A 22,653-nucleotide genomic window follows, 5' to 3' on the forward strand; every position below is an offset into this window, starting at 1 on the left:
TAATGAGAGTTGTACAAAAAGCATTAAAATAAAAAATTGCATAAAAAAGATATTCTAGTAAAACAATATAATAAATTTATAACTTAAAATATTGCACCATTTAAGAATTATTTTAAAATTCACTTTATAACATTGTATAATTCTTAATGCTGCAATATTTTAAGTTATAAATTTATATTTTTTACTAGAATATCTTTTTTTTTCCCCCCCAGTTTTAACAACTAGTCCTTTACTTTTCATGCTCGCATTTTTCTATTGTAATAATATATTTTTATTGTAATAATATATATTTAAGAACATGAAATGTCCTCTGGATTTTAATTTTACTGGTAGCTTAAAATCAATAAATATTTATCATTTCATCATTAATACGGGCCATGGAAAATTAACTTTTAAACAAAAACAATAAAAAGAATCGTTTTTGGCATCGGAAATAGATAAATTTTTTCAGATTCCATTACTCCAAAAAGTTTCTAGATTCTTTGCTTCAATTCCTGATTCTGATTAATCGTCTCAGCACTAGTAAATACATTTAATGGCAATACTCAGCCTGCAATTACCTGGGGGGAAAAGGTGAATAATTATAATGACCTATGCTCCAATCCCTGAACACCCTTACTATTGTAATTTCACAAAGTTAAAAAGAAAAGGCAAGACATTCTTATGATAAAAATCACATTAGTTTTATTCTCATGCAATAAATTCACTCATTAGAAAAGAAAATGTTTTGCAACAATTGATAACTTTGCCAGATCAGCTAAATTATTCGGTCTTTGATTACCTGATGTTTCATAACCCCATTACTATTTCTTAGAACTGTTTTTATATGCCCCCTAGATCATAATATCTACGATTTGCGAAGGGATGTCGTATCTAGATTTATTTTGATCGACTTTTATAAAATTCACGCTATTCTATCCTCTCGCGTGTTTGTGTTTTTCGTATAAAAGCGAAACTAATAGCAGCGAACATCAGACACTAGCCTTCTTGACCAGGGGTCCTGGATATGACCTAAAACTATATTCGATGGTGAGGCCCCACCTTGCGGGCCTTGGTAAGTGTGGAGCCACCATTTAATTGCCATTGCTCCCAGGTCCACTCTGACCCAGAGTGGTAGTACCTGTTAGGGTCCCAACTATGGGTTAAATAAAATCTGACTTTAAAAAAAATACTCCATTAAAAATTGTTCCTCAAAATAACTAGATTTGGCATTAAATAACCTAAAAAAGGTTGATATGTCGTGAAACAAAAACAACCAACCAACCACTCTTGACCGGGACCTCCAGAAAAGCAATTAGCTTTGATCAATGTGGGGAGAACCCTTCATATCAAACGATTGCTATTCATTTGGAGAGCTCTCCCTTCTTGGGAGGAGCTGGTTTTCCCCAACATCATGGGGGAAACCAATAAAGTTGAACTGGCCTTCAGCCAATGTTCATTTCTGCGTTCACTTAGCAAGTCAACATTTTGATTGACATTGCTAAATTTGAACGCTTTTCACTTCCTATGGTTTCGTAGCGGTAAAGTTCACGTTTTCTTTCACTTTCTTTTCCACCTTCGCGTCACGGGTTCGTCCCTGCCTACCTACTAACACTTTTTTCTTTCTAAACACCCCAGGCAACGTGCATCATGGGTTCAAGCCTGCCTATCAACACTTCTTTTTTGGTGCTCAACACATACCTCCAAACACTTGGGCAACACAGGGTACCCCCCCCCGCTTGTCTATAATATAAAGGGCAAAAATTTGTTTAAATGTATATATGCTTGTATGTCTGCCTATAACTTTCCACAGGGGCGACCGATTTTCACAAGATCGGTATCGTTTTGAAGCTCTATCCCTCGGACCACAAATATGGAAAAATTGGCTAAAAACATTAATTCCTTCACCATCAACTGGGCACTTTTCTACAGGGAGGATTAGCAAAAAATTGTTCCTTCATGACAATTTAGCCAAACACATGTGCAAAAAAAAAAAAAAGTTCTTTCTTGAATTAGTTTAAATATAAAAAGAAAAACGACCTAACTTCGCTCACGCGATCATAGACCAGTCGTTATAGTGGCAGTGTCGTCATCTTAAGATTGCATGTTCGAGCTAAGATATCAGATTTTTTTTTTATATAGAGTTTTAAAGGTTTAATATTGAACAGGGTTATTTATGCCATTTTTTTCGTTCTTTTTATATTATTCCATCACGTTCGCTGTTTTTTTTTTTGTTTGTTTAAGTTTTAACATTTAAACAGGGTTATTTATGCCATTTCTTTTTTGTTCGCTTATTTTGCATCACGTTCACTGTTTTTTTTTTTGTTTTTTTTTTTTCCGATTTAAATTATATTTAAACAGGTCTCCCCCCCCCCCTCGCATACACACACCTCACCAACGCCGGGTACCCCAGCTAGTAACAATTAAACGACGATCACTTGGAAGAAAAAAAGATGCAACGCAGCACACACACACATACACACACTATCATTTAATATATAGATTGGAGAGAACTCGAATGCCTACTGACACTATCCTTGAATGTCTAAAATCTTTGTTCAGCGGTTTGTCAGGACAACCGGGCATGAGGATTTTTTTCCCCTAGATGTAAAGCCTGACTAGATATTGAAAATCACATAACGTTCTCAGCCCAAGTAAGATTTAGATATGGCTAGCCAACACTTCATTTTATGAGAAAAAAATGCACCTTCTCTGAGTGATGTTACCTCAAGTAACAGTACGAAGCTTGATACTCCACCAGACGAGGAGAATTCTTGTAGTGGAATCCAGTAAGACCAAGAGACCACAAGAATAGCATACTATAACCTATTTAAATGGTTAAGTGGAGAGAGGAAAATTATGTTCCAATTTCTTTACTCTGTTTGTGAGGTAAGGGGGAACTCTACTGGAATATTTGAAGATGCATATATCTCATGTAGAGATCAAGTGTTAGCTCTTTGAAGAGGGCCACTTAATTTTTGAGGACTTTGAAGTAAAATGAGACTGCTTCTAGTGCAGGATCGCCAATCTGCCAAAATGTAACTTTTTGATAAGTAATGATAGTTTATTTCTCAGAAAAAAAAAAGTGGGTCAGATACAAAACATCTGGCACTAACCATGCCTGGAAGTGTGTGGAGGGGGTATTTTTTTTACACCCACTCTAAAGCATATTAAATATGCTGCCTATTGAAGGTTTTATTTTTGTTTTTTAGTTTGTTTTTTTTATCTGACATTTGTGTAGGCATACATAATTATTACAATTCTTGCTGGCATGGATAACTAATTGAATGAATATCATAAAATTAGGGAGATGAATATCATAAAATTAGGGAGATGAATATCATAAAATTAGGGAGATGAATATCATAAAATTAGGGAGATGAATATCATAAAATTAGGGAGATGAATATCATAAAATTAGGGAGATGAATATCATAAAATTAGGGAGATGAATATCATAAAATTAGGGAGATGAATATCATAAAATTAGAGAGATGAATATCATAAAATTAGAGAGATGAATATCATAAAATTAGAGAGATGAATATCATAAAATTAGAGAGATGAATATCATAAAATTAGAGAGATGAATATCATAAAATTAGAGAGATGAATATCATAAAATTAGAGAGATGAATATCATAAAATTAGAGAGATGAATATCATAAAATTAGAGAGATGAATATCATAAAATTAGAGAGATGAATATCATAAAATTAGAGAGATGAATATCATAAAATTAGAGAGATGAATATCATAAAATTAGAGAGATGAATATCATAAAATTAGGGAGATGAATATCATAAAATTAGGGAGATGAATATCATAAAATTAGGGAGATGAATATCATAAAATTAGGGAGATGAATATCATAAAATTAGGGAGATGAATATCATAAAATTAGGGAGATGAATATCATAAAATTAGGGAGATGAATATCATAAAATTAGGGAGATGAATATCATAAAATTAGGGAGATGAATATCATAAAATTAGGGAGATGAATATCATAAAATTAGGGAGATGAATATCATAAAATTAGGGAGATGAATATCATAAAATTAGGGAGATGAATATCATAAAATTAGGGAGATGAATATCATAAAATTAGGGAGATGAATATCATAAAATTAGGGAGATGAATATCATAAAATTAGGGAGATGAATATCATAAAATTAGGGAGATGAATATCATAAAATTAGGGAGATGAATATCATAAAATTAGGGAGATGAATATCATAAAATTAGGGAGATGAATATCATAAAATTAGGGAGATGAATATCATAAAATTAGGGAGATGAATATCATAAAATTAGGGAGATGAATATCATAAAATTCGGGAGATGAATATCATAAAATTCGGGAGATGAATATCATAAAATTCGGGAGATGAATATCATAAAATTCGGGAGATGAATATCATAAAATTCGGGAGATGAATATCATAAAATTCGGGAGATGAATATCATAAAATTCGGGAGATGAATATCATAAAATTCGGGAGATGAATATCATAAAATTCGGGAGATGAATATCATAAAATTCGGGAGATGAATATCATAAAATTCGGGAGATGAATATCATAAAATTCGGGAGATGAATATCATAAAATTCGGGAGATGAATATCATAAAATTCGGGAGATGAATATCATAAAATTCGGGAGATGAATATCATAAAATTCGGGAGATGAATATCATAAAATTCGGGAGATGAATATCATAAAATTCGGGAGATGAATATCATAAAATTCGGGAGATGAATATCATAAAATTCGGGAGATGAATATCATAAAATTCGGGAGATGAATATCATAAAATTCGGGAGATGAATATCATAAAATTCGGGAGATGAATATCATAAAATTCGGGAGATGAATATCATAAAATTCGGGAGATGAATATCATAAAATTCGGGAGATGAATATCATAAAATTCGGGAGATGAATATCATAAAATTCGGGAGATGAATATCATAAAATTCGGGAGATGAATATCATAAAATTCGGGAGATGAATATCATAAAATTCGGGAGATGAATATCATAAAATTCGGGAGATGAATATCATAAAATTCGGGAGATGAATATCATAAAATTCGGGAGATGAATATCATAAAATTCGGGAGATGAATATCATAAAATTCGGGAGATGAATATCATAAAATTCGGGAGATGAATATCATAAAATTCGGGAGATGAATATCATAAAATTCGGGAGATGAATATCATAAAATTCGGGAGATGAATATCATAAAATTCGGGAGATGAATATCATAAAATTCGGGAGATGAATATCATAAAATTCGGGAGATGAATATCATAAAATTCGGGAGATGAATATCATAAAATTCGGGAGATGAATATCATAAAATTCGGGAGATGAATATCATAAAATTCGGGAGATGAATATCATAAAATTCGGGAGATGAATATCATAAAATTCGGGAGATGAATATCATAAAATTCGGGAGATGAATATCATAAAATTCGGGAGATGAATATCATAAAATTCGGGAGATGAATATCATAAAATTCGGGAGATGAATATCATAAAATTCGGGAGATGAATATCATAAAATTCGGGAGATGAATATCATAAAATTCGGGAGATGAATATCATAAAATTCGGGAGATGAATATCATAAAATTCGGGAGATGAATATCATAAAATTCGGGAGATGAATATCATAAAATTCGGGAGATGAATATCATAAAATTCGGGAGATGAATATCATAAAATTCGGGAGATGAATATCATAAAATTCGGGAGATGAATATCATAAAATTCGGGAGATGAATATCATAAAATTCGGGAGATGAATATCATAAAATTCGGGAGATGAATATCATAAAATTCGGGAGATGAATATCATAAAATTCGGGAGATGAATATCATAAAATTCGGGAGATGAATATCATAAAATTAGGGATGTGTGTATTATATCAAGATAAATAAAAGTTCAATCGATAGAGCAATTAAAAACAAAAAATGATGAAAATGTAGACATGCTTGAAACTTGCAATAATGAGAAAATATATTGATGCAGCATTTCCGTGCACAAATAAATCTTTTACTCATGTTAGTCGTATAGGCTGTGAACTTGTGCACAGTGGTTTCAGGAGGAGTGCTCCCCCGCCCTGACCTGACTCACTTGACTACTTCATTTGGTCACACGTCAAGAACATCACTAACATGACTTCCCGCCGCCATCCTATGAATTTTTCGCTGAGCTGCCACCGGCGCTTGTGGAAAAGGCATGTTCCCAGTTCCGGAGCTGTATCAAGGTGGTGATTGAGGCTGAAGGTGGCTGCATTGGATAGATGTCAGCTCTTACGTAATCAAGTTACCTGAATTGATTTTTTTTCAAAATAAGTCTTTAAAATAAAGCTGTAGTGTTTTCTTTAGGGCGAAACTTTTATCATTCCACCCTGTATATAATGGTAACGTTCAGAAGCACTTGTATAATTTGGTTGGTCCCATTGTTTCTTCTCTGCATCCTTTCTCTCATAGATGTGAAGGCCAATCTGGCAACCCTGGACAAGAATATGAATGATATCATGTAGCCTCATTTTCAAATATTATCATATATCATTATTGTGCAATGGTGTGAGAAAGGAACTCGTAATTTTGCCGTGATATTTTCTTCACCATAGAAAGTCAGCAGAACGTTACATAAAAAAGGAAACATTCAAAACAAACAGGGAAAAAAAAGAATGCTGACTGCCAAGAGTAGTTGGATTGAAGGAGTAAACTGACTTTTTTCAATTAGTTTCACTTTGTTCGGCTTTTTAGCATAGATAAACACGCAAGAAGACAGAATAGCGGGAATTTTATAAAATAAAAGTCCCTCAAAAAAAAAATAGACACAACGTCCCTTCGCAAATTGTAGATATTATAATCTAGGGAGTATATAAAAAGTTCTAAGAAATTGTACCCCCCTCCCAAGCCTTTGCCGGACATACAAAAGTGCATACACACATTTTCGCTTTTCTGTTGTAGATTTATTTATTTTTATTGGTTTCTTTTGAAATTATATTTTTCTTTTACTCTCTTTCCAGATACGGAAGGTCGCACAGCAGAGATGGGTGCTTATTGGATACACGGCATCGAAAAGAACCCCATATATCAGATTGCTGATAGAAATGATCTGCTGCAGTTACGCAACCAAAACAAAACGCTACGACATAAACGGGTCTTCCTAAACGAAGAGGGCAGCCCTATTTATGGCGAAGTTATCAACAAGGTGGATCTTGCATTCGGCCAATGCATGGTCAAGTGCGAAGCATTTTTTAAGGATGATATACCAGTTCCGGAAGACCTGGACAGTGTTGGCGATTACGTTGACTATGACCGTTATCGTCACATTCAGAGACTACACAGAGACGACCGAAGGACTTTCACGCTCGTCTACGATCAGCGTGTTGCTGCGGAGTGTATAATCAATGGCTGTAACAGCCTTCATGATGTCTCTTTGAGTGACATCGGCAGCTACGAGGAGCTACCAGGCATCCATTACACAATCCCGCCTGGCTTTGAGCGTATCTTGGATATCGTAAAAAAGAACATTCCCCCCGAAGCCATCTTGTTAAATCATCCCGTACGGACTATCCACTATGGGAATCAGACCGCAAAAAATGGACAGACCTACCCTATTTGTGTAGAATGTGAGAATCGAAAGATGTTTTATGCGGACCATGTGATCGTTACAGTGTCCCTGGGGGTGCTGAAAGCAGCTTGCACAAGGATGTTTAATCCACCGCTGCCGGTCGGCAAAAATTTAGCTATTGAGCACCTGGGTTTTGGCATTGTAGACAAGGTGATTTTGGAGTTTAACGAACCCATCACAGACTCTGACATGTATCGAATTCACTTGCTTTGGGACAATGAAAACTATAAAGACAAATCTCGCTTGGATCTTAAAAAAAACTGGGTGCGTGGAATTACATCATTTGAGGCTGTGTATACAAATGTTTTGCTGGGTGAGTTTTTTTTAAATTTGAATTCTTATTTCAAAACACAATTTCTTATGTAATTTCTGATTTGATTTTTTTTAACTTTTGCTTTTTTTTAACTTTTACTTAATTTTTAAAAACTTTTTAAAGAAGAGTTTTGGCAACTCTCTCATAGCACGCACCTGGAGAAGTATTATCATTAAAGACATAAACCGATAAATCATGGACTTGACCCACCTATGTACCACAAAGCGTGGCTCTCCAAAAAAAGAGGGATCTTAGTACAGTTATTTAACAACTCAATAATCTTTTCAAATAGTTGTTAATGTGTGCGAGGTAGCAGCTACACTTTGGAAAGCATTGTACGACCAAGTACTTCAGAAGGAGGTTATGGCATTTTCCTACTTTTCTCTTTTACTTTTTCTTTTTACTTAATTTTTTAAAACTTTTTTACTTTTTTATTTTTCCACAATTTTCCACAGTATGGGCTTGTTTTGCAAGTAATTCAATGAAATGGTCCAAACTTGCCTTCCTAGATACAGCCGACCAACCCAACAATCAGCAAAATCCCATCACTTTGCTGTAGAGATTCCTTGATGCTGGAAAGCTCCATATCTTAATAGTTTAGGCACCGCCAAAAATGGCCGCAAAATCAAGTTGTTGTTGTTTTTTAAAACGAAATTACATTTATTAAAATCCATTATTTCTGAGTAACTTTTTTTTCCAGAAAGATAAAACCCTGAATTTTATCATATAGAAAACAGAATAATGTAAAACTTTTTCTACTATTTTTAATTCAATTTTAAATGTTAAATTTTCCCAAAAAGTTAACAATTGACATTTTTTGTCTTGCACAAAAAACGTACTTAAATATTTAAAAAAAAGGGTTTTTGAAATAATTAATTAATTTATTTATTGTCTAACTAAGATTTAGGATGATTTTCTAAGAGAATATGCAAAAATATTATAATATAAGTACCTGAATTTCAAATAATTCCACTTATTCATATAGGTAACCAGATATTTCGCGTTGACGTAGAGTTCAGATCGACTCTGTTTACGTTTTCATTTGATAAAAAGCAAACTATGGAAGACCAAACAGGCCAAAAAAAACTTATTTTTCAGTGACGAAAATTTCAATGTATTAAGCTGAGGCTGGCCAGTACCAGATGGGTGACCATTTGTATGGGTTTGGTTTTTAATGTGTATGTGTGTGGGGGCCAGGCTCCCCAAAATGGGGGTGGGGCAATTTAAAGCAGAATAAAAAAAAATTATTTCAGCGCGTTTGGTCCACCGTAGTCGAAAGGCGGCAAACGTTTTCAAACGGGATCGAAAAAAATGATGCTATTTTTAACACAAAGGGCACAATATTTATCGAATTTTTTTTTTTTTTTGGTATCGATTATTCAAAGCATGCCCTGTTTAATAATGGTCATGCATTATTCGGCTCGCTAAAAAAAAATTGTTAATTTATTTATCAAAAATTTTAAAATAGCTTTTTTCGTATAAATATTAAAATATTTTTTTTTTTTGTTTTTCTTAACTTAAATTAATTATTTTACTTAACATATTCACCGAATTTCACACTTCAAAACTCAAAAGCGGGATAATTAAACACAATCGAAGTTCTGATATTCAGACGTCAAAATAAGGTATGCAAACAATTTTTTTTTTTTTTTTTTTTTTTTAATCTATAATTCTGTCCCTTACAACAACACAATATGTTGATTTCAGTTTCAGATGATTATTTTAAGCATATTTGTTCCCACTTCAAAACAAGGGGGGGTTTTGTAAGCAAAAATATATGTATATATAAATATCGTTTATGAAAAATAAGTACACTGTTATAAAGTTCATTCTTCTCCTAATAATCGCTGAAAATTTCGTATTGATCGGATAATTACCTGATTTTTGGTAGATTTTTAAAGACGGTCCGTCAAAAAGTACTGACCTGCCCCCCCAGTTTTGGCGGTGCCTATAATAGTTTATTTCCTCGAACTGCTAGCCTTTGGAATTCTCTCCCTGCTTCCTAAACTGCAGCAACATGTAAATGTAATGCAAATATCTTGTTACATAACTCCCCACTTAGTATGCCCCTCTAAATTCGGTCCCTGATTTACAGTATACACCTACGTTTTAGTGGCAATGTGTGTTTGGCATGAATGAAAGTTTTTACAAAAATGTATAACTTCACATAAGTGACTTTTTTCTTTTTTTTTTTTTTTTTTTTTTTTTTGCATTGTATCTTAGGTAATCAGACGATCCTATTTAAAAAAAAAAAAAAGGGGGGGGGTGCAGGATGATAACGTATGAATATCAAATTATCTTGGCATATTATTATAAAGATGTAAAAAAATAGATGAAATAAAAAAAACTTGGATAAAAAGAAATCCTATTCAGTCTAACGTCTGTTTTACACGTCTGCAAATGTTGGATGGCTTTTTAGAAATGGATTTCCAAATAAATCTACCTTTGGCTAAGTCTTTATTTATCCGTCTTTCTCTCAAGTCCATTTTTATAACTTCCCATAATGTTTCTCTTGACTTTCTCCTGTGAACTGCATCCACTACCTTAACTCTTCTACATCTTCTCATCCACAAACTTATTCATTTTCAATGTGCCCATACCATCAAAGTCTCCTGTTCTGAACACATCTCCCTATACTGTCCAGATTAAATAATTCTCTGAGGTCATTAAAACTAAGCCTGTCTTTAACTCAAATTACACATCCATCATATCGTTCTCATATCATTTCGATCCATGCAACATCAATTTGTACTAGTCGGGTTTCACTTCCATATATTGTCACACTGCATACTGACATGTCTGATCTTGATCAGTAGTGGTAACGCTCTGCTGGTTAGTAATGACGGGAGTTTGCTGAACTTTATCCATTTGCAATCATACTAGCACTTATTGATACTAGTAATTTCAACATTTTCACATTGATTACGTGTTACCTGTGTATATAGTTTTTTTTAGTTGTAGGGCTCTATGGACTAATTTATCTTTAGTTGACCTTTAACAGCTAAAGATTTTCATTTACTAGCCAAACCCATGTGATTTTTGAAATGACATTTTCTTTGTAATGAGTGCATACATTATAAAGATTTTTCTGCTTATTACTTTTAAATAAGTGTAATTTTAAGTATGCACTAAATAGACTTGAAGGTATAAATGTTTGAATTTCTTTAGATGTTTTTTTTTTTAAACGGCTTTTGTTTAAAAAAAAAAAAATTTAAAAAAATATATATATATATTGTTCTATTAAACTTTTATTGTTTAAATAATTTGACTTTACTCATTTTATCAAAAAAAAAAAAAAAAAAAAAAAAGTCGAAAAGACATTTTTCACTCCATAATGAGTTTTGGAAGATTGTCAGTGGAAAAAAAACACAATCATTAAACGATAAGCTTTTCTTTCTAGTCACCACTTTGAAAAAATCATCTGCAATATAAAGCCCTGAGTTGTGCGGTATGGCTACTCATGTTGATAAGGAGGGTGATGTAAAAGTTGACTTCATGCATCCCTATGTTTGGCAAGAAATCTTCAAATGGCTGGAGGATGGTGGTTCATGTTTTAGTAAAGAACTGTCGCAGGCCCACCTACAACAAATATCAGAAGAACCTGCATGTAGCTGCATTTGCTAAAATTCATTTCCAAAATTAAACTAAAAATCATGTGATTAAATGTTTTTTGTCAGTGCATTTTTTTTTTTCTACACGCGAATATTTCTTCTAAGGTCGTTTTCTGAATAGCATTCTCTGGAAGGTGACGTGTATTGATAAGGAACGGTGTTGGGCCTAGAATGGAGCTTTGTGGAATACCGGCATTGATAGGAAAAGAAAATGAAGAAACCCTATCCGGAGTTACTCGCAATCTTTGATCAGAAAGAACAGACCTAATTGCGAAGGGATCCCTTCCCAAGGGACCCTTTGTCATAGAAGAGTCAATCCTCTGTCACAGAACCAAAGTGTGACCTCTGATCTCGTCAGTCACTATTCTGATCGATAATGACCAAATGTGACTTTTTCAATGCAGTAGGACCCGTTGGTTGCACTGGTCAGTTCTCAATTTGCGGTGGGTGCTTGTCAGTTCCTCTCGCGTCAGGGTTAATGTTGTTGCCTCGCTAGTTGGTCCCATGCTAAGGAAAGAAACAGTAATTCGCAATTCGGCCTCTAGCATGAAGGCAATTCAATTCACAGGGCAAAAAAACGCACTCTTTTTTTAAATTTTTTTTTAGTCTACTGATTTTAAAAATATATATATATATATAAATTCTTCTTTACAGTAATGAGTTTGTATAAGCCGACAATTGCTCTTTATGCTTTCTCTCTTTTGTAGAGAAGCGATAATTCGGCTCTCAAACTCGATCAATCTCAACTCAAAACTCCCGTTCTTTTGCTCTGCACACGATTACGTCGGGGTGGGGTGAAGTTGGGTGGTCCCTCCAACCAATCAACCACGACAGTGTTAACTTCTGCCATGTCTTGATTGATCCCTTTGCAATTCCCACATGAATTGCACCTGCAAGGTTGCAAGTGGTTTATCAAGCCTCCGTGGTCACACCCATGATCCCAGGTCAGGTGAGCTGTCCTCGAGGTGTAAACATTCATTCTCCAAAACATGAATTCTCATTATTTGCACTGGCTCACCAAATATTTTTTCACTCAACTTTTAAAATGACATTGTTGTTGATGGATTAACCAAAGTCATTTAGTATTCTATTCTTTTCTCTCAGCAGAAATTTTTGTTGTTGCCTGGGCACACCAGATTTAATAAAGTCACGTTTGCCTGTTTTTTCTAGTGAATTTAAAGTTTTTGCTCCCTCTTTTGGGGAGCTCAACTTCCCCCTGGGACGCTCATGTCACCAAAATAATGTTGCCACTAATGGCATAATCTGAAAGTTGTGGGAATTGAAATTCCCATCCTGTGGGCACACAAGACACGTGATTGAACCGTTAGGGTAACGCTAATTATCTTTCCTTTTGTTCTGTCACGTAAGCGTCGTATATACATCTGGTGAAATTCAATACGCCACTTCCTTTTTCTTCATCACTGGACTCTGAACAAGATGGACGCACATTCCACAGCTCCGCACAAATGCACCTCATGCTAGACAATGCATAACAAGGTTTTTTTTTGTTTTTTTTTCCTGTGTATCATTTCACTGTAAGATGCTTATCACTGGCATCCCCTACAAAGTTTATGTAGATCAGAATGCCACGCTCTGAACATTTTCAAAATGTCCAGCCCAATGGCCTTACCCTCACCAAAATTATCTATAGTGTTTAAAACTTATTACACGTAATCTTATTTAATTATGGAGTTAGCTAAAAAGCAATGGGTCACTGCACTTCTCCGTGTAAAGAGCAGTCGATTGATGCTTGAACTGTTGTCAGAGACCGTTCGTACACCGAGATACATTGTCTCAAAAGAAAGAAGAAAGGAGAAGAAAGAAGGACAATTGGCCATTTTTGTACCATTTTTTTTTTTTTTTTTTTTTTTTTTTTTTTTTGACATTTTAACCGACGTTCTGACACTCGCTGGATTCGTAAGACGCTTCTCTGTAAGAATATGTGCTTTTTGAAACTTATAAGTTGATTTTAGTTGAGATTTGGATAGTTTTGTTTTGTAGGCGTATATAGGCGTGTACGGGCCATCCCTATATAGAGAGTGCTACCGCCTCTCTGATAAATTGATGGATGCACTCGGCTACAACATTTAATAGATTAGCTGTTGAACAAAAGCCATTTTGAATATTACTAAAGACTGAAAACTTCCAAGAAAATCAGGAAGCTTGCTGTTGACCAACTTTAAAAAAAGCTTTGCTAATAACGTAACTGGATGAGTGTGAAAATAGCAGCAGCAACCAAAGGATAGATGACTAGTGAGGGTATTAGCAGCAGCATCCGCCGCCGTTTGAGCACTATACAAATTAGCAAGTGTGCACAGGCTTGAATCACAGGAAAAAGAAAAAAAGGGCAGCATGTAGTCAAAGAGAAGCAAAGTGCGTGGCAGGAAAGATGGACGTGCGAAATCTGAGAAATGGTTCGCGTGTAGTTGAGAAGAAAAGTGTGCACCAAGCGAGATGAACATGTGACCCTGTGGTGGCAGCGAGAGACTTTTAAGCTGGTGTCAAGATGGCAGGGTTTTGTTAATCTCATGGCAGACAAAATGAATAGTAAAAAAAAAAAAAAAGAAAAAAGAGCATTGTTTGAAAAGTAACCGTAATAAATGCTTTTTGTTTCAACATATATAAAAGCCCAATTTTTTTTTTTTTATATTTGTTTGTTCCTTTGTGATGGTACCAGTCGGCATGGGGGTCCAAAAGGTTTGAACCGTGTTTGTTACAGTTCAAGCATAACAACCCCGTTACAATGAAAGTTCGCTTTCATTTCGTTTCTACATCCAGGTATTAATTAATTCTGCTTTAATGTTTTCAAGGTTTAAATTTGCAAAGAAATATAAATTGGAAGCGTAATCTTATGAAGCCAATGCAAATATTTGCTTAAAATCACAATATTTCGGCAAACATGGCGCCTTCGTCAGGATACCACATATTCTCCTGACTTGGGCATTTTATACGTCATCGCTGATAAACACCACGAATTTTGATTTTCCAGCAACACCATGCCATGAAAAAAAGAAAGTAAAAAAACAAAAACCACACATACTATAGGTAGACTCACCCCCAAATTTTGATTTTTTAAAAAACACTTCATAATTCCCTTCTTCAACTGATATAGTCCGTGAATTATATCTGAGGGCTTAGTTAATGTAAAGTTTAACAGTTGAATGAACCCAACAGTCGTCTGCACTCAAGTTTATTTAGATTTGCTAACAGCTTGTAAAATGTATCTAACCCCCCTCCCCCCCCCCCAAAAAAAAAGAGGCTACAACTTGGGGAGGGTCTATTTAGAAGCTAATAATTCAACAGAATATATAAGTAGGAAACCTGGAAATAAGGAAAAATCAAAAAGAAATAATCAAATTATAACCAATCCCTTTTTGTTTAAATGAAATGTGTGTGTGTATATATATATATATATATATATATATATATACACACACACACTAGCAGACCACCCAGTATTGTCCTGTCATAAAATATGCTTAAATATGATATTTTAATTTATGCAGATTTTGTATTTATTATAGAGCCAATTCTCTATTGATTATTATATTGTACTCAATATATTGTGATTTCAACAGTTTAAAAAAAGACTAGGGTGCCATCAGCTAGAACCAAAACATAACCCTCCAACCTCCATTACTCTGAGACATGTCCATACAGATATAAAAAGTCCAAGAATAACATTCTTTCACAAATATGCAGTTATATGTTAATGTGTGGAAGAGCGCATTAAGTAGACTTACACTTGCCAAGTTCTTTTTTTTCCATTTTGACCCTTGACCCTGAGCAGCTTTGTTTTACAGGTTCTATATATCAAGTTTTTAGACCAAAAATTGACAGGAGTTTAATAGACCATTCCTCAGACAAGGTCACTAATATATATATATATATATATATATATATATATATATTTCGTTCACATACAGTACTATTTTGCTGTATCACAGCTCATCAGTGTGGCTAGACTAGTAACTATCTCAAACCAAGATTGAAACTCAATCGCCTTGACAACAATCAGCGCTTCCCACCATTACGATATTTGGTTGCTGCTAAGATGGATATGCGAAATTACAATGTTTAAACATTGTCCAAACGCCTAAGCTCAGTTTGTTTACACAAAGACCATTGCTTTGTATGTTAGCGCCGGTTTATTTCACTCTCTAGTTCATTTTACTTTAATCAAATTTCTCTGAAATTAAGTGGCCATTACCTGGAGTTAACAGTTGATCTCTATATGAGATAGATATTCAAATATTCCATTAAACTTGTCTAACATTAAGTTAGTAAAGTGTTTAAGAACATAAATAGTCCTATCTCCAATTGACCAGTAAACTGTTACTATGGTTTCTTGGTCTTACCAGATTACAAGAATTTATCTAGTCTGGTGCAGTATTCAGCTGTGCTGTTACTTGAGGTAGCATATACTTTGAGAAGGTGCACTATTCTTTGTATGAGTCAATGTATAATTGTATCAAGGGCATCTTAATTGAGCTTTGAAAATGTTTTGAATATTTGGTCAGAATTTATTTGTAAATTATCTCTTGATGTCTGGGTTTCCTGACAAACCCTTGTATATAGATTGAAGATGCTTGAGAATGATATCGAGGAGCTAAGTTAAACTCTCCGCTAGGTGATTCAAACTGTCTCTGGCTCTCTCTCTCTTATATATATATATATATATATATATATATATATATAATTATATACATAATTACAAAACTTTGTTGAAATTCAAAGACTTACATGTTTTTTTAATAACTTTTGGTTATTTCATCTTGGATTTCTTCATTACAGCCGTTTCATTAATGGGATGGTAATTTTATGATTTTATGTGTTCATAAAAATGTCCTTTTCCTCACCAACTCGTCAGATGTTATTTCCATTCGATGTTACCAACAAAAAGTAAATTTTGTACATGATAGACCTGGTGTTTTCGTTTGTGGGTAAAGAGATTCCATCCCCACGTTGTTACAAGTTGGCCATCTTGGGTATCGTGCAGACCAAAATTTCTGTTTTAAACCATAATTTCATATTTTTATTTTAGTTTTAATTTTCAAATTTTTTTTTTTTTCTATTCTTTATTCTTTCCTATTTTTTTTTATAATTTTTATTTCGATATTTATGCGTGTTTATTCTAATATTCATTTTGTTTGGTTTCGAATTCTTATTTATTAGTTAATTTATTTGTTTCAGGGGAGGTCACTCTCATGGAATATATTTTTATTTCTAGAGTTACTTCCCTTGCCTCTTTTTCCTTACCTATATTATAGGTTTTAGTTTTTGTTCATTTTTTTCATTTGTTTCTTTTCCGTTTTATTTTTAATTATATTTATCCAGTTTTTTTTAATTATACTCTTACATTCTATTTTGTTCTATTTATGTTAACATAAATGGTCGAATGATCTGTTTTTTTTTTTTTCATGATCTTACATGGTCGAATGATCTGTTTTTTTTTTTTTTTTTTTTTTTTTTTTTTTTTTTTGTTACTCTCTCTCTACATTTCCGGTTATGTTGTTTGTTTTTTAGTCTTGTCTCATGCGTGAAATTAAATTTCGATTTCTGTGCAGGCATCCGTGAATTATGTCTTGTCGTCTGTTTAATAATTTTTCTTCTGATATTAGTATATGGTATGCTTCTAGTATGCAAAGGTTGCATCTTTTTGATTTGCTTGGTTTACATTTTTTCGCTCTATCTACTATGGACCATCTTAATTTATATTCAATTTTATTTTTCTTTAATTCTTTAACCCATACTGCTAATGGGGGTTGAGTTTTTCTTAGTTTTTTTTCCTGTTATTTTCGTTATTACTATTGGTTCTGTTGCTATCATTATTGTGGTTGTTTTTATTGTTATCTCTTCTGTTTTCATTTTTATCTGCATTGTTGTTTTCATTACTTATAGTCTTGTTTAAACGATGTTAGGTGATTACGATATCTGTCCTGAAAGCAAGTTCCGGGGCTCCCAAGATATACTTTAGTTTTATTATTTGTTATAACTTCACATTTGTATACTACGTTTAAGGTTAAACAGTTCCCTGCCAGTGGACATTTCAGTAAGGTTCCGGCAGTTACATTCTTTTGCGTTTGATTCATTTTCGGTTTTATCTCTATTTTTCAAAAAATGGCCGACTTGTAACAATGTGGGGATGGAATTTCTTTTCCTCAAGCGAAAACATAAAATTGCCATCCCATTAACGAAACGGCTGTAATGAAGAAATCCAAGACGAAATAAACAAAAGTTATAAAAAAGAAAATGTAATTCTTTGAATTTCAACAAAGTTTTGTTCTATATATGCTCTGCACCTATAAATTTGATACATTGAGCTTTACTCAAAATTAACGGTGATTCAGTTTTATCACAAGTCTCAACTTGTTAAACGAAAGTGGTATACATTGAAATTAACAATATTTCAAAAATAAACATTTATAAAAAAAAATATAGATGTCCACGAAGGGATGTCTTTATCAGGCGATGATGAGAACCAACCTTCTCTATGGTTTTGAGACATGGCTTTTGAGATTGTCAGATTTACACAAACTGGAAGTTTTCGGCAACTGTCTTCACAGCATTCTGTGATGCCACCGTGGAGATTGTGTTCCGGTTTCTACTCTCCACCGAAAACTAAACCTATGCCCTTTACTGTCCGTCCATCTGTTTTCAATTACGTCTCCAGTGGTTTGGACATGCAGTTTGTCAACCAGAGGGAGAACTCCTCCACAAAGCCCCCCCCCCTCCCTGCCTTGCTGGCACAAATGTACCATTGGGCAGCTGAAGACCTGGGCCACAACAATGAGATGACCTGACGATACTATCGGGCCCACAAGTAGTTGGTCTCTGGCGCTGGAATCGAGTGGTTAGCCATTTCCTACGACCTGACCCAAGATCATCAAACTGGTTTGTGATGGTTAGATATGCAGGTCATGCTCAGGAGGAAGCCAGCTCAATCCGACCAGGATGATGGTCATTACAAGTGTGTGTGTGCATATATATATATATGTATGTATATATATATGCGTGTGTGTGTGTGTGTGTGTGTGTGTGTGTGTGTGTGTGTGTGTGTGTGTTATGCAGTGATAAATTGATTAGTTGTAATGATAGGGTGTTTCCAAGGAAATATTCCCCAGAAAATGAAGTATTTTATAGAAATTCAGAATTCTTTTATGAAAGTCTCAGGTCTTTAATCATATTCCCCCGCCCCCACCTGACTCTCGCATCCTGGTTGAGCTCTGCTTCCTCCCTTTCCTTTTCTAATCTTCCTATTTTAAAAATTAGAATTCAAAGTTTCTGCTCCAAACTTGGCAGTGTATTTTCACTTTCTGCCATTTTTCAAGTCTTATGAATAGTAGTGACAACTACTGATGCTAAAATCTGGCCGAGAAGCTTTGAGAAATGCCTAATTTGTATGGAAATGAACACAAGTTGTCAGCATCTTTTTTTTTAGTATTTGATGCTCACAAATCTGACTTACCTTTTCAATTACAAGCACGTTTCTAAAAAATTATTTGAAAATTAACTTAAATCCGTAAATTGTTTTAAAAAGAGTAGAAAGTCGATCCTGGATTTACTTTCAGCAGCTGTGTAATTTGGGCTTCCCTTATTTTGTTCTTTTGTCCTCTCATTCCAGGAGCAAAGTTTCTGACAAAGGGAGGGGAAGTATTGCTGTTTTCTGGGTCAGAATTTATTCCATCTAACATTTATTGTTGCTAAGTTTTTGACCTTGAAGTAATTTTTTTCCCTCCTCTTACATCAAGTAGTTCTGTGCCTTGTCTGTAGCGATTTCTATAAAAAAAATTTTTTTTTAAAAACACCCAATCAACAATTTAAGATTTTTTAAAAATATTTGCAATTTTGGGATTTGCTATTTCTATCACTTTTTCTTATTTTGTTTATGGATGAATATTATAAGAATTATCAATCACTGATAGCTTTGATATAAGTTAATGGAAATATTGTATTACTAGCAGGCTACCCAGCATTACCCGGTTGTAGCATAACTGTAAAGTATATTTTAATCTATACAGATATTGTATTATTATAGAGCTAATTTTCTATTTATATATATATATATATATATATATATATATACACACATTAAAATTTAGATATCTATGATTTGAAAAAGTTAATTTTTATATTTAGAAAGGTTTACTGTTTGAAATCAAAAAATACAATTGAATAAATCTATTTCCTTAACCCATGAGTTTTCGATGCTTATTCATCTCCTCAGAGGAAAAATATTAGCAAATATTTTTTATTGGTTTGCGTCTTATTTATATTATAGAAGCAATAAACATAGAAAATCAGTTTTTTTAAAACATTTAAAATACATAGAAAAAGGATATTGTAGTTTAAATCGAGAATGAATGCTAAAATCACTGGATTTGCATACCAGTAGATATATTTCATTTCATTATTCTGAAGTGTGTGTGTGTGTGTGTGTGTGATTTCAAAAGTAGGGTGCCATCAGCTAGAATCGAAACCAAAACATTTAGCTCCCAACATTATTCATTACCATATAAGCTAAGTTAATATGCATATCAAAAACTGAAAAATAATGTACGTATAAATGTATATTTGCATAGAAGATACAGGTTTAGTCGACTTACACCTATCAACATCTGATTTTTTTTTTTTTTTTTTTTTTTTTTTTTTTTTTCAGTTTTGATCCTTTACCGGCTAAAGACCAAATCAATTTTGTTCCATAGGTGCACATCCTCTATATATAAAGTTTCAAGTCTGTAGACCAAAAATGGACAGAGTAGTTTGGTAGAGACTGTTCAGTATAGATAATCGAAACAATCCGATTAAAGAGTCCGATTTGTATAAAAGTTAACTCTTTTATATAGCGTAACACCACAAGTGCATTTGAGCAGTTTTATCGCCACACAAGCAGAAAGGCCCAGCATATAAAATCAACTGTAGATTCTTTTATAAGACAAAGGTGCATTCAAAATAAACGTTTCTATTTAGAGCACAATTGAACTATGATACTTGACTTTTGCTATTTAAACTTTATATCAAGTCTTTATTTAAATTTAATTTCATTAAATCAAGTGTTCTATACAGTGCAATGTAAACTACAAGGTATTGTGGATTGTCACTGGAGAGGCATGGGAAGCCTCCTCCCAGTATACTGAGGAGGGGGTCGGCAACTAAAGCATGCAACCAATGGATTTAATTGAAAATTGGACCATTTTACTGATTTTGATGACTAAAAAGTATGGGAGGGTGGCACAATTGTTGATCCTCATTTAATCCCGGACAATGTTGGGCCTCTTTGCTAGTGTGTGTGTGTAATTTGTAGTCACCGAGATACAGTCCTGTTTCGTTGTATCACAACTCATCAATGCCGCTAGACTAGCACCTCTCCCAAGCCAAGGATTCGTCATGTTGACACTCGGCAGTTCTCATATATATATATATATATATATATATATATATATATATATATATATATCTCACAATCATGAAGGGCAGACTTATAATTCATTAAATTAATGTATCGCCTGTTATGCCGTGATATGCTAGAAATATTAATAAAGTATGAATTAATATTCAATAAGTAATTATAATTTGTGTGAAATTGGAGGATTCAGCAATTTCCATTTTATTTTTATTTATTTTTTAATAATGACCTAATGAATTTTTCTTTTTCTCAAATGTTGATTAATCGACTTAAAATCGACTTTATAAACCAAAATAGAAACCATCTTGGATTATTCAGATTACTATTTCTAGTCCAGCTGTAAGAATCAAAAGAAATGGTACTAGAGGCTGTAAGATGAAGAGTAAGGCCGTAGGATCCTGAGACGCTGTTGCAGAAATGTTTAACCTGGCATTGAGAATTACTTGACAAATCGGACCATAAAAAAAGAGCGTGTTCAGAAAGATTGACATCTTAGTATAATTGTGAAATGTTACATGTGTAAAAGGGGAAACTCTAGATCATGGTAATTACAGGTGATTGATGGGTTTTAGTCTGAGAGCCAATAAGTCGGATAAACGGATGAAATGCAGTTTGGTTTTATGTCTCGGCAAAGTGATGCTATGTTTGACCTGAGACAAATGCAAGAGACGTATTTTGGTAAAAGGAAGAATCTGTAATTTGCTTTTGTGGAGTTGGAGAGAGCTTTTGACAGAATACCAAGAAATGTTTGGTGTAAATAAGTGATTGGTGACACAATGTATTGAAATGCTCAAAGTTGTCAGAATGAACAGCACTTTTTTTTTTTTAATGAAAATCACTCCAGACAAGGCATGAAATCACTTGATGTAAGGAACTAAAAAAAAAAAAAAAAAAAAAAAAAAAATAGTACTTCAAAGTCAGAAACTTGCCAACGATTAGTTTTAGATAAAATAGATTCTGATCCAGAAAAGCAGCAATTTTTTCTCTTTGTCAGAAACCTCACTCCTGGAATGTAAGGACTAAAGGATGAAATAACGGAAGTTAGTTATGCAGCTGATCAAACCCAAGATTCACTTTCTATTCTCTTTTAGTAACTGTTTTACTGTTTAGCAATACCACACCATTTTTTTCCCCTTTAGATTGAATGAACTCACATCAAGCATTATTGAAAAGCGCATAAAAAACAAATATTTTTAGTTTTTTAAAATCGGCTCATTAGAACTGGAGTTTAAATATTCTTTTTCCTTTCCATAATTAAAAACTTGTTTTCTAAATAACAAAAATAAAATGAATATTTTATGTTCGTAAGTAGGGACTGCCAAAAGTCACCACAGAATTACCCCGCCCTATATGTAACACGATGTAACTTTATTATAAATTAATATTATCAGTATAACTTTTGTACCATTTGAAGGGCAAAATAAACCAGTAATAATTAAAAAAAAAAAATTTTGTTTCATCGAACGAAAATAATGAAATTGCGAGACGAAAATCGTGTTTACATAATTGGCGCTTTAAAATAACGTTCCCATGTAGTAGACATTCCGAACGTGAAAACATACTTGTATTTAATAAATCTAGCAAAAATCAACTAATGGTCAGATTTTCGTGAAATTTTCGATACTTATCCATTTTAGAATGAAATTACATATAAAATGCAGTTTTCGTAAAATAAA

At 33.5% G+C, this 22,653-nt stretch overlaps 1 protein-coding gene across 2 annotated transcripts in view; it reads left to right on the plus strand.

The window, feature by feature from the left end:
* Positions 1–22,653, plus strand: part of LOC145242167 (spermine oxidase-like) — a 116,130-nt gene that overhangs the window by 72,295 nt on the left and 21,182 nt on the right. For both annotated transcript variants that reach the window (XM_080105146.1, XM_080105147.1), the window contains exon 2: positions 7,040–7,960. In XM_080105146.1, coding sequence (XP_079961272.1) covers positions 7,040–7,960 — 921 coding nt within the window. The remainder of the gene's footprint in view (positions 1–7,039; positions 7,961–22,653) is intronic.

The sequence above is a fragment of the Euprymna scolopes genome, chromosome 21, assembly GCF_053919585.1.
Source record: "Euprymna scolopes isolate OS-2025 chromosome 21, ASM5391958v1, whole genome shotgun sequence".
Taxonomy (NCBI): domain Eukaryota; kingdom Metazoa; phylum Mollusca; class Cephalopoda; order Sepiida; family Sepiolidae; genus Euprymna; species Euprymna scolopes.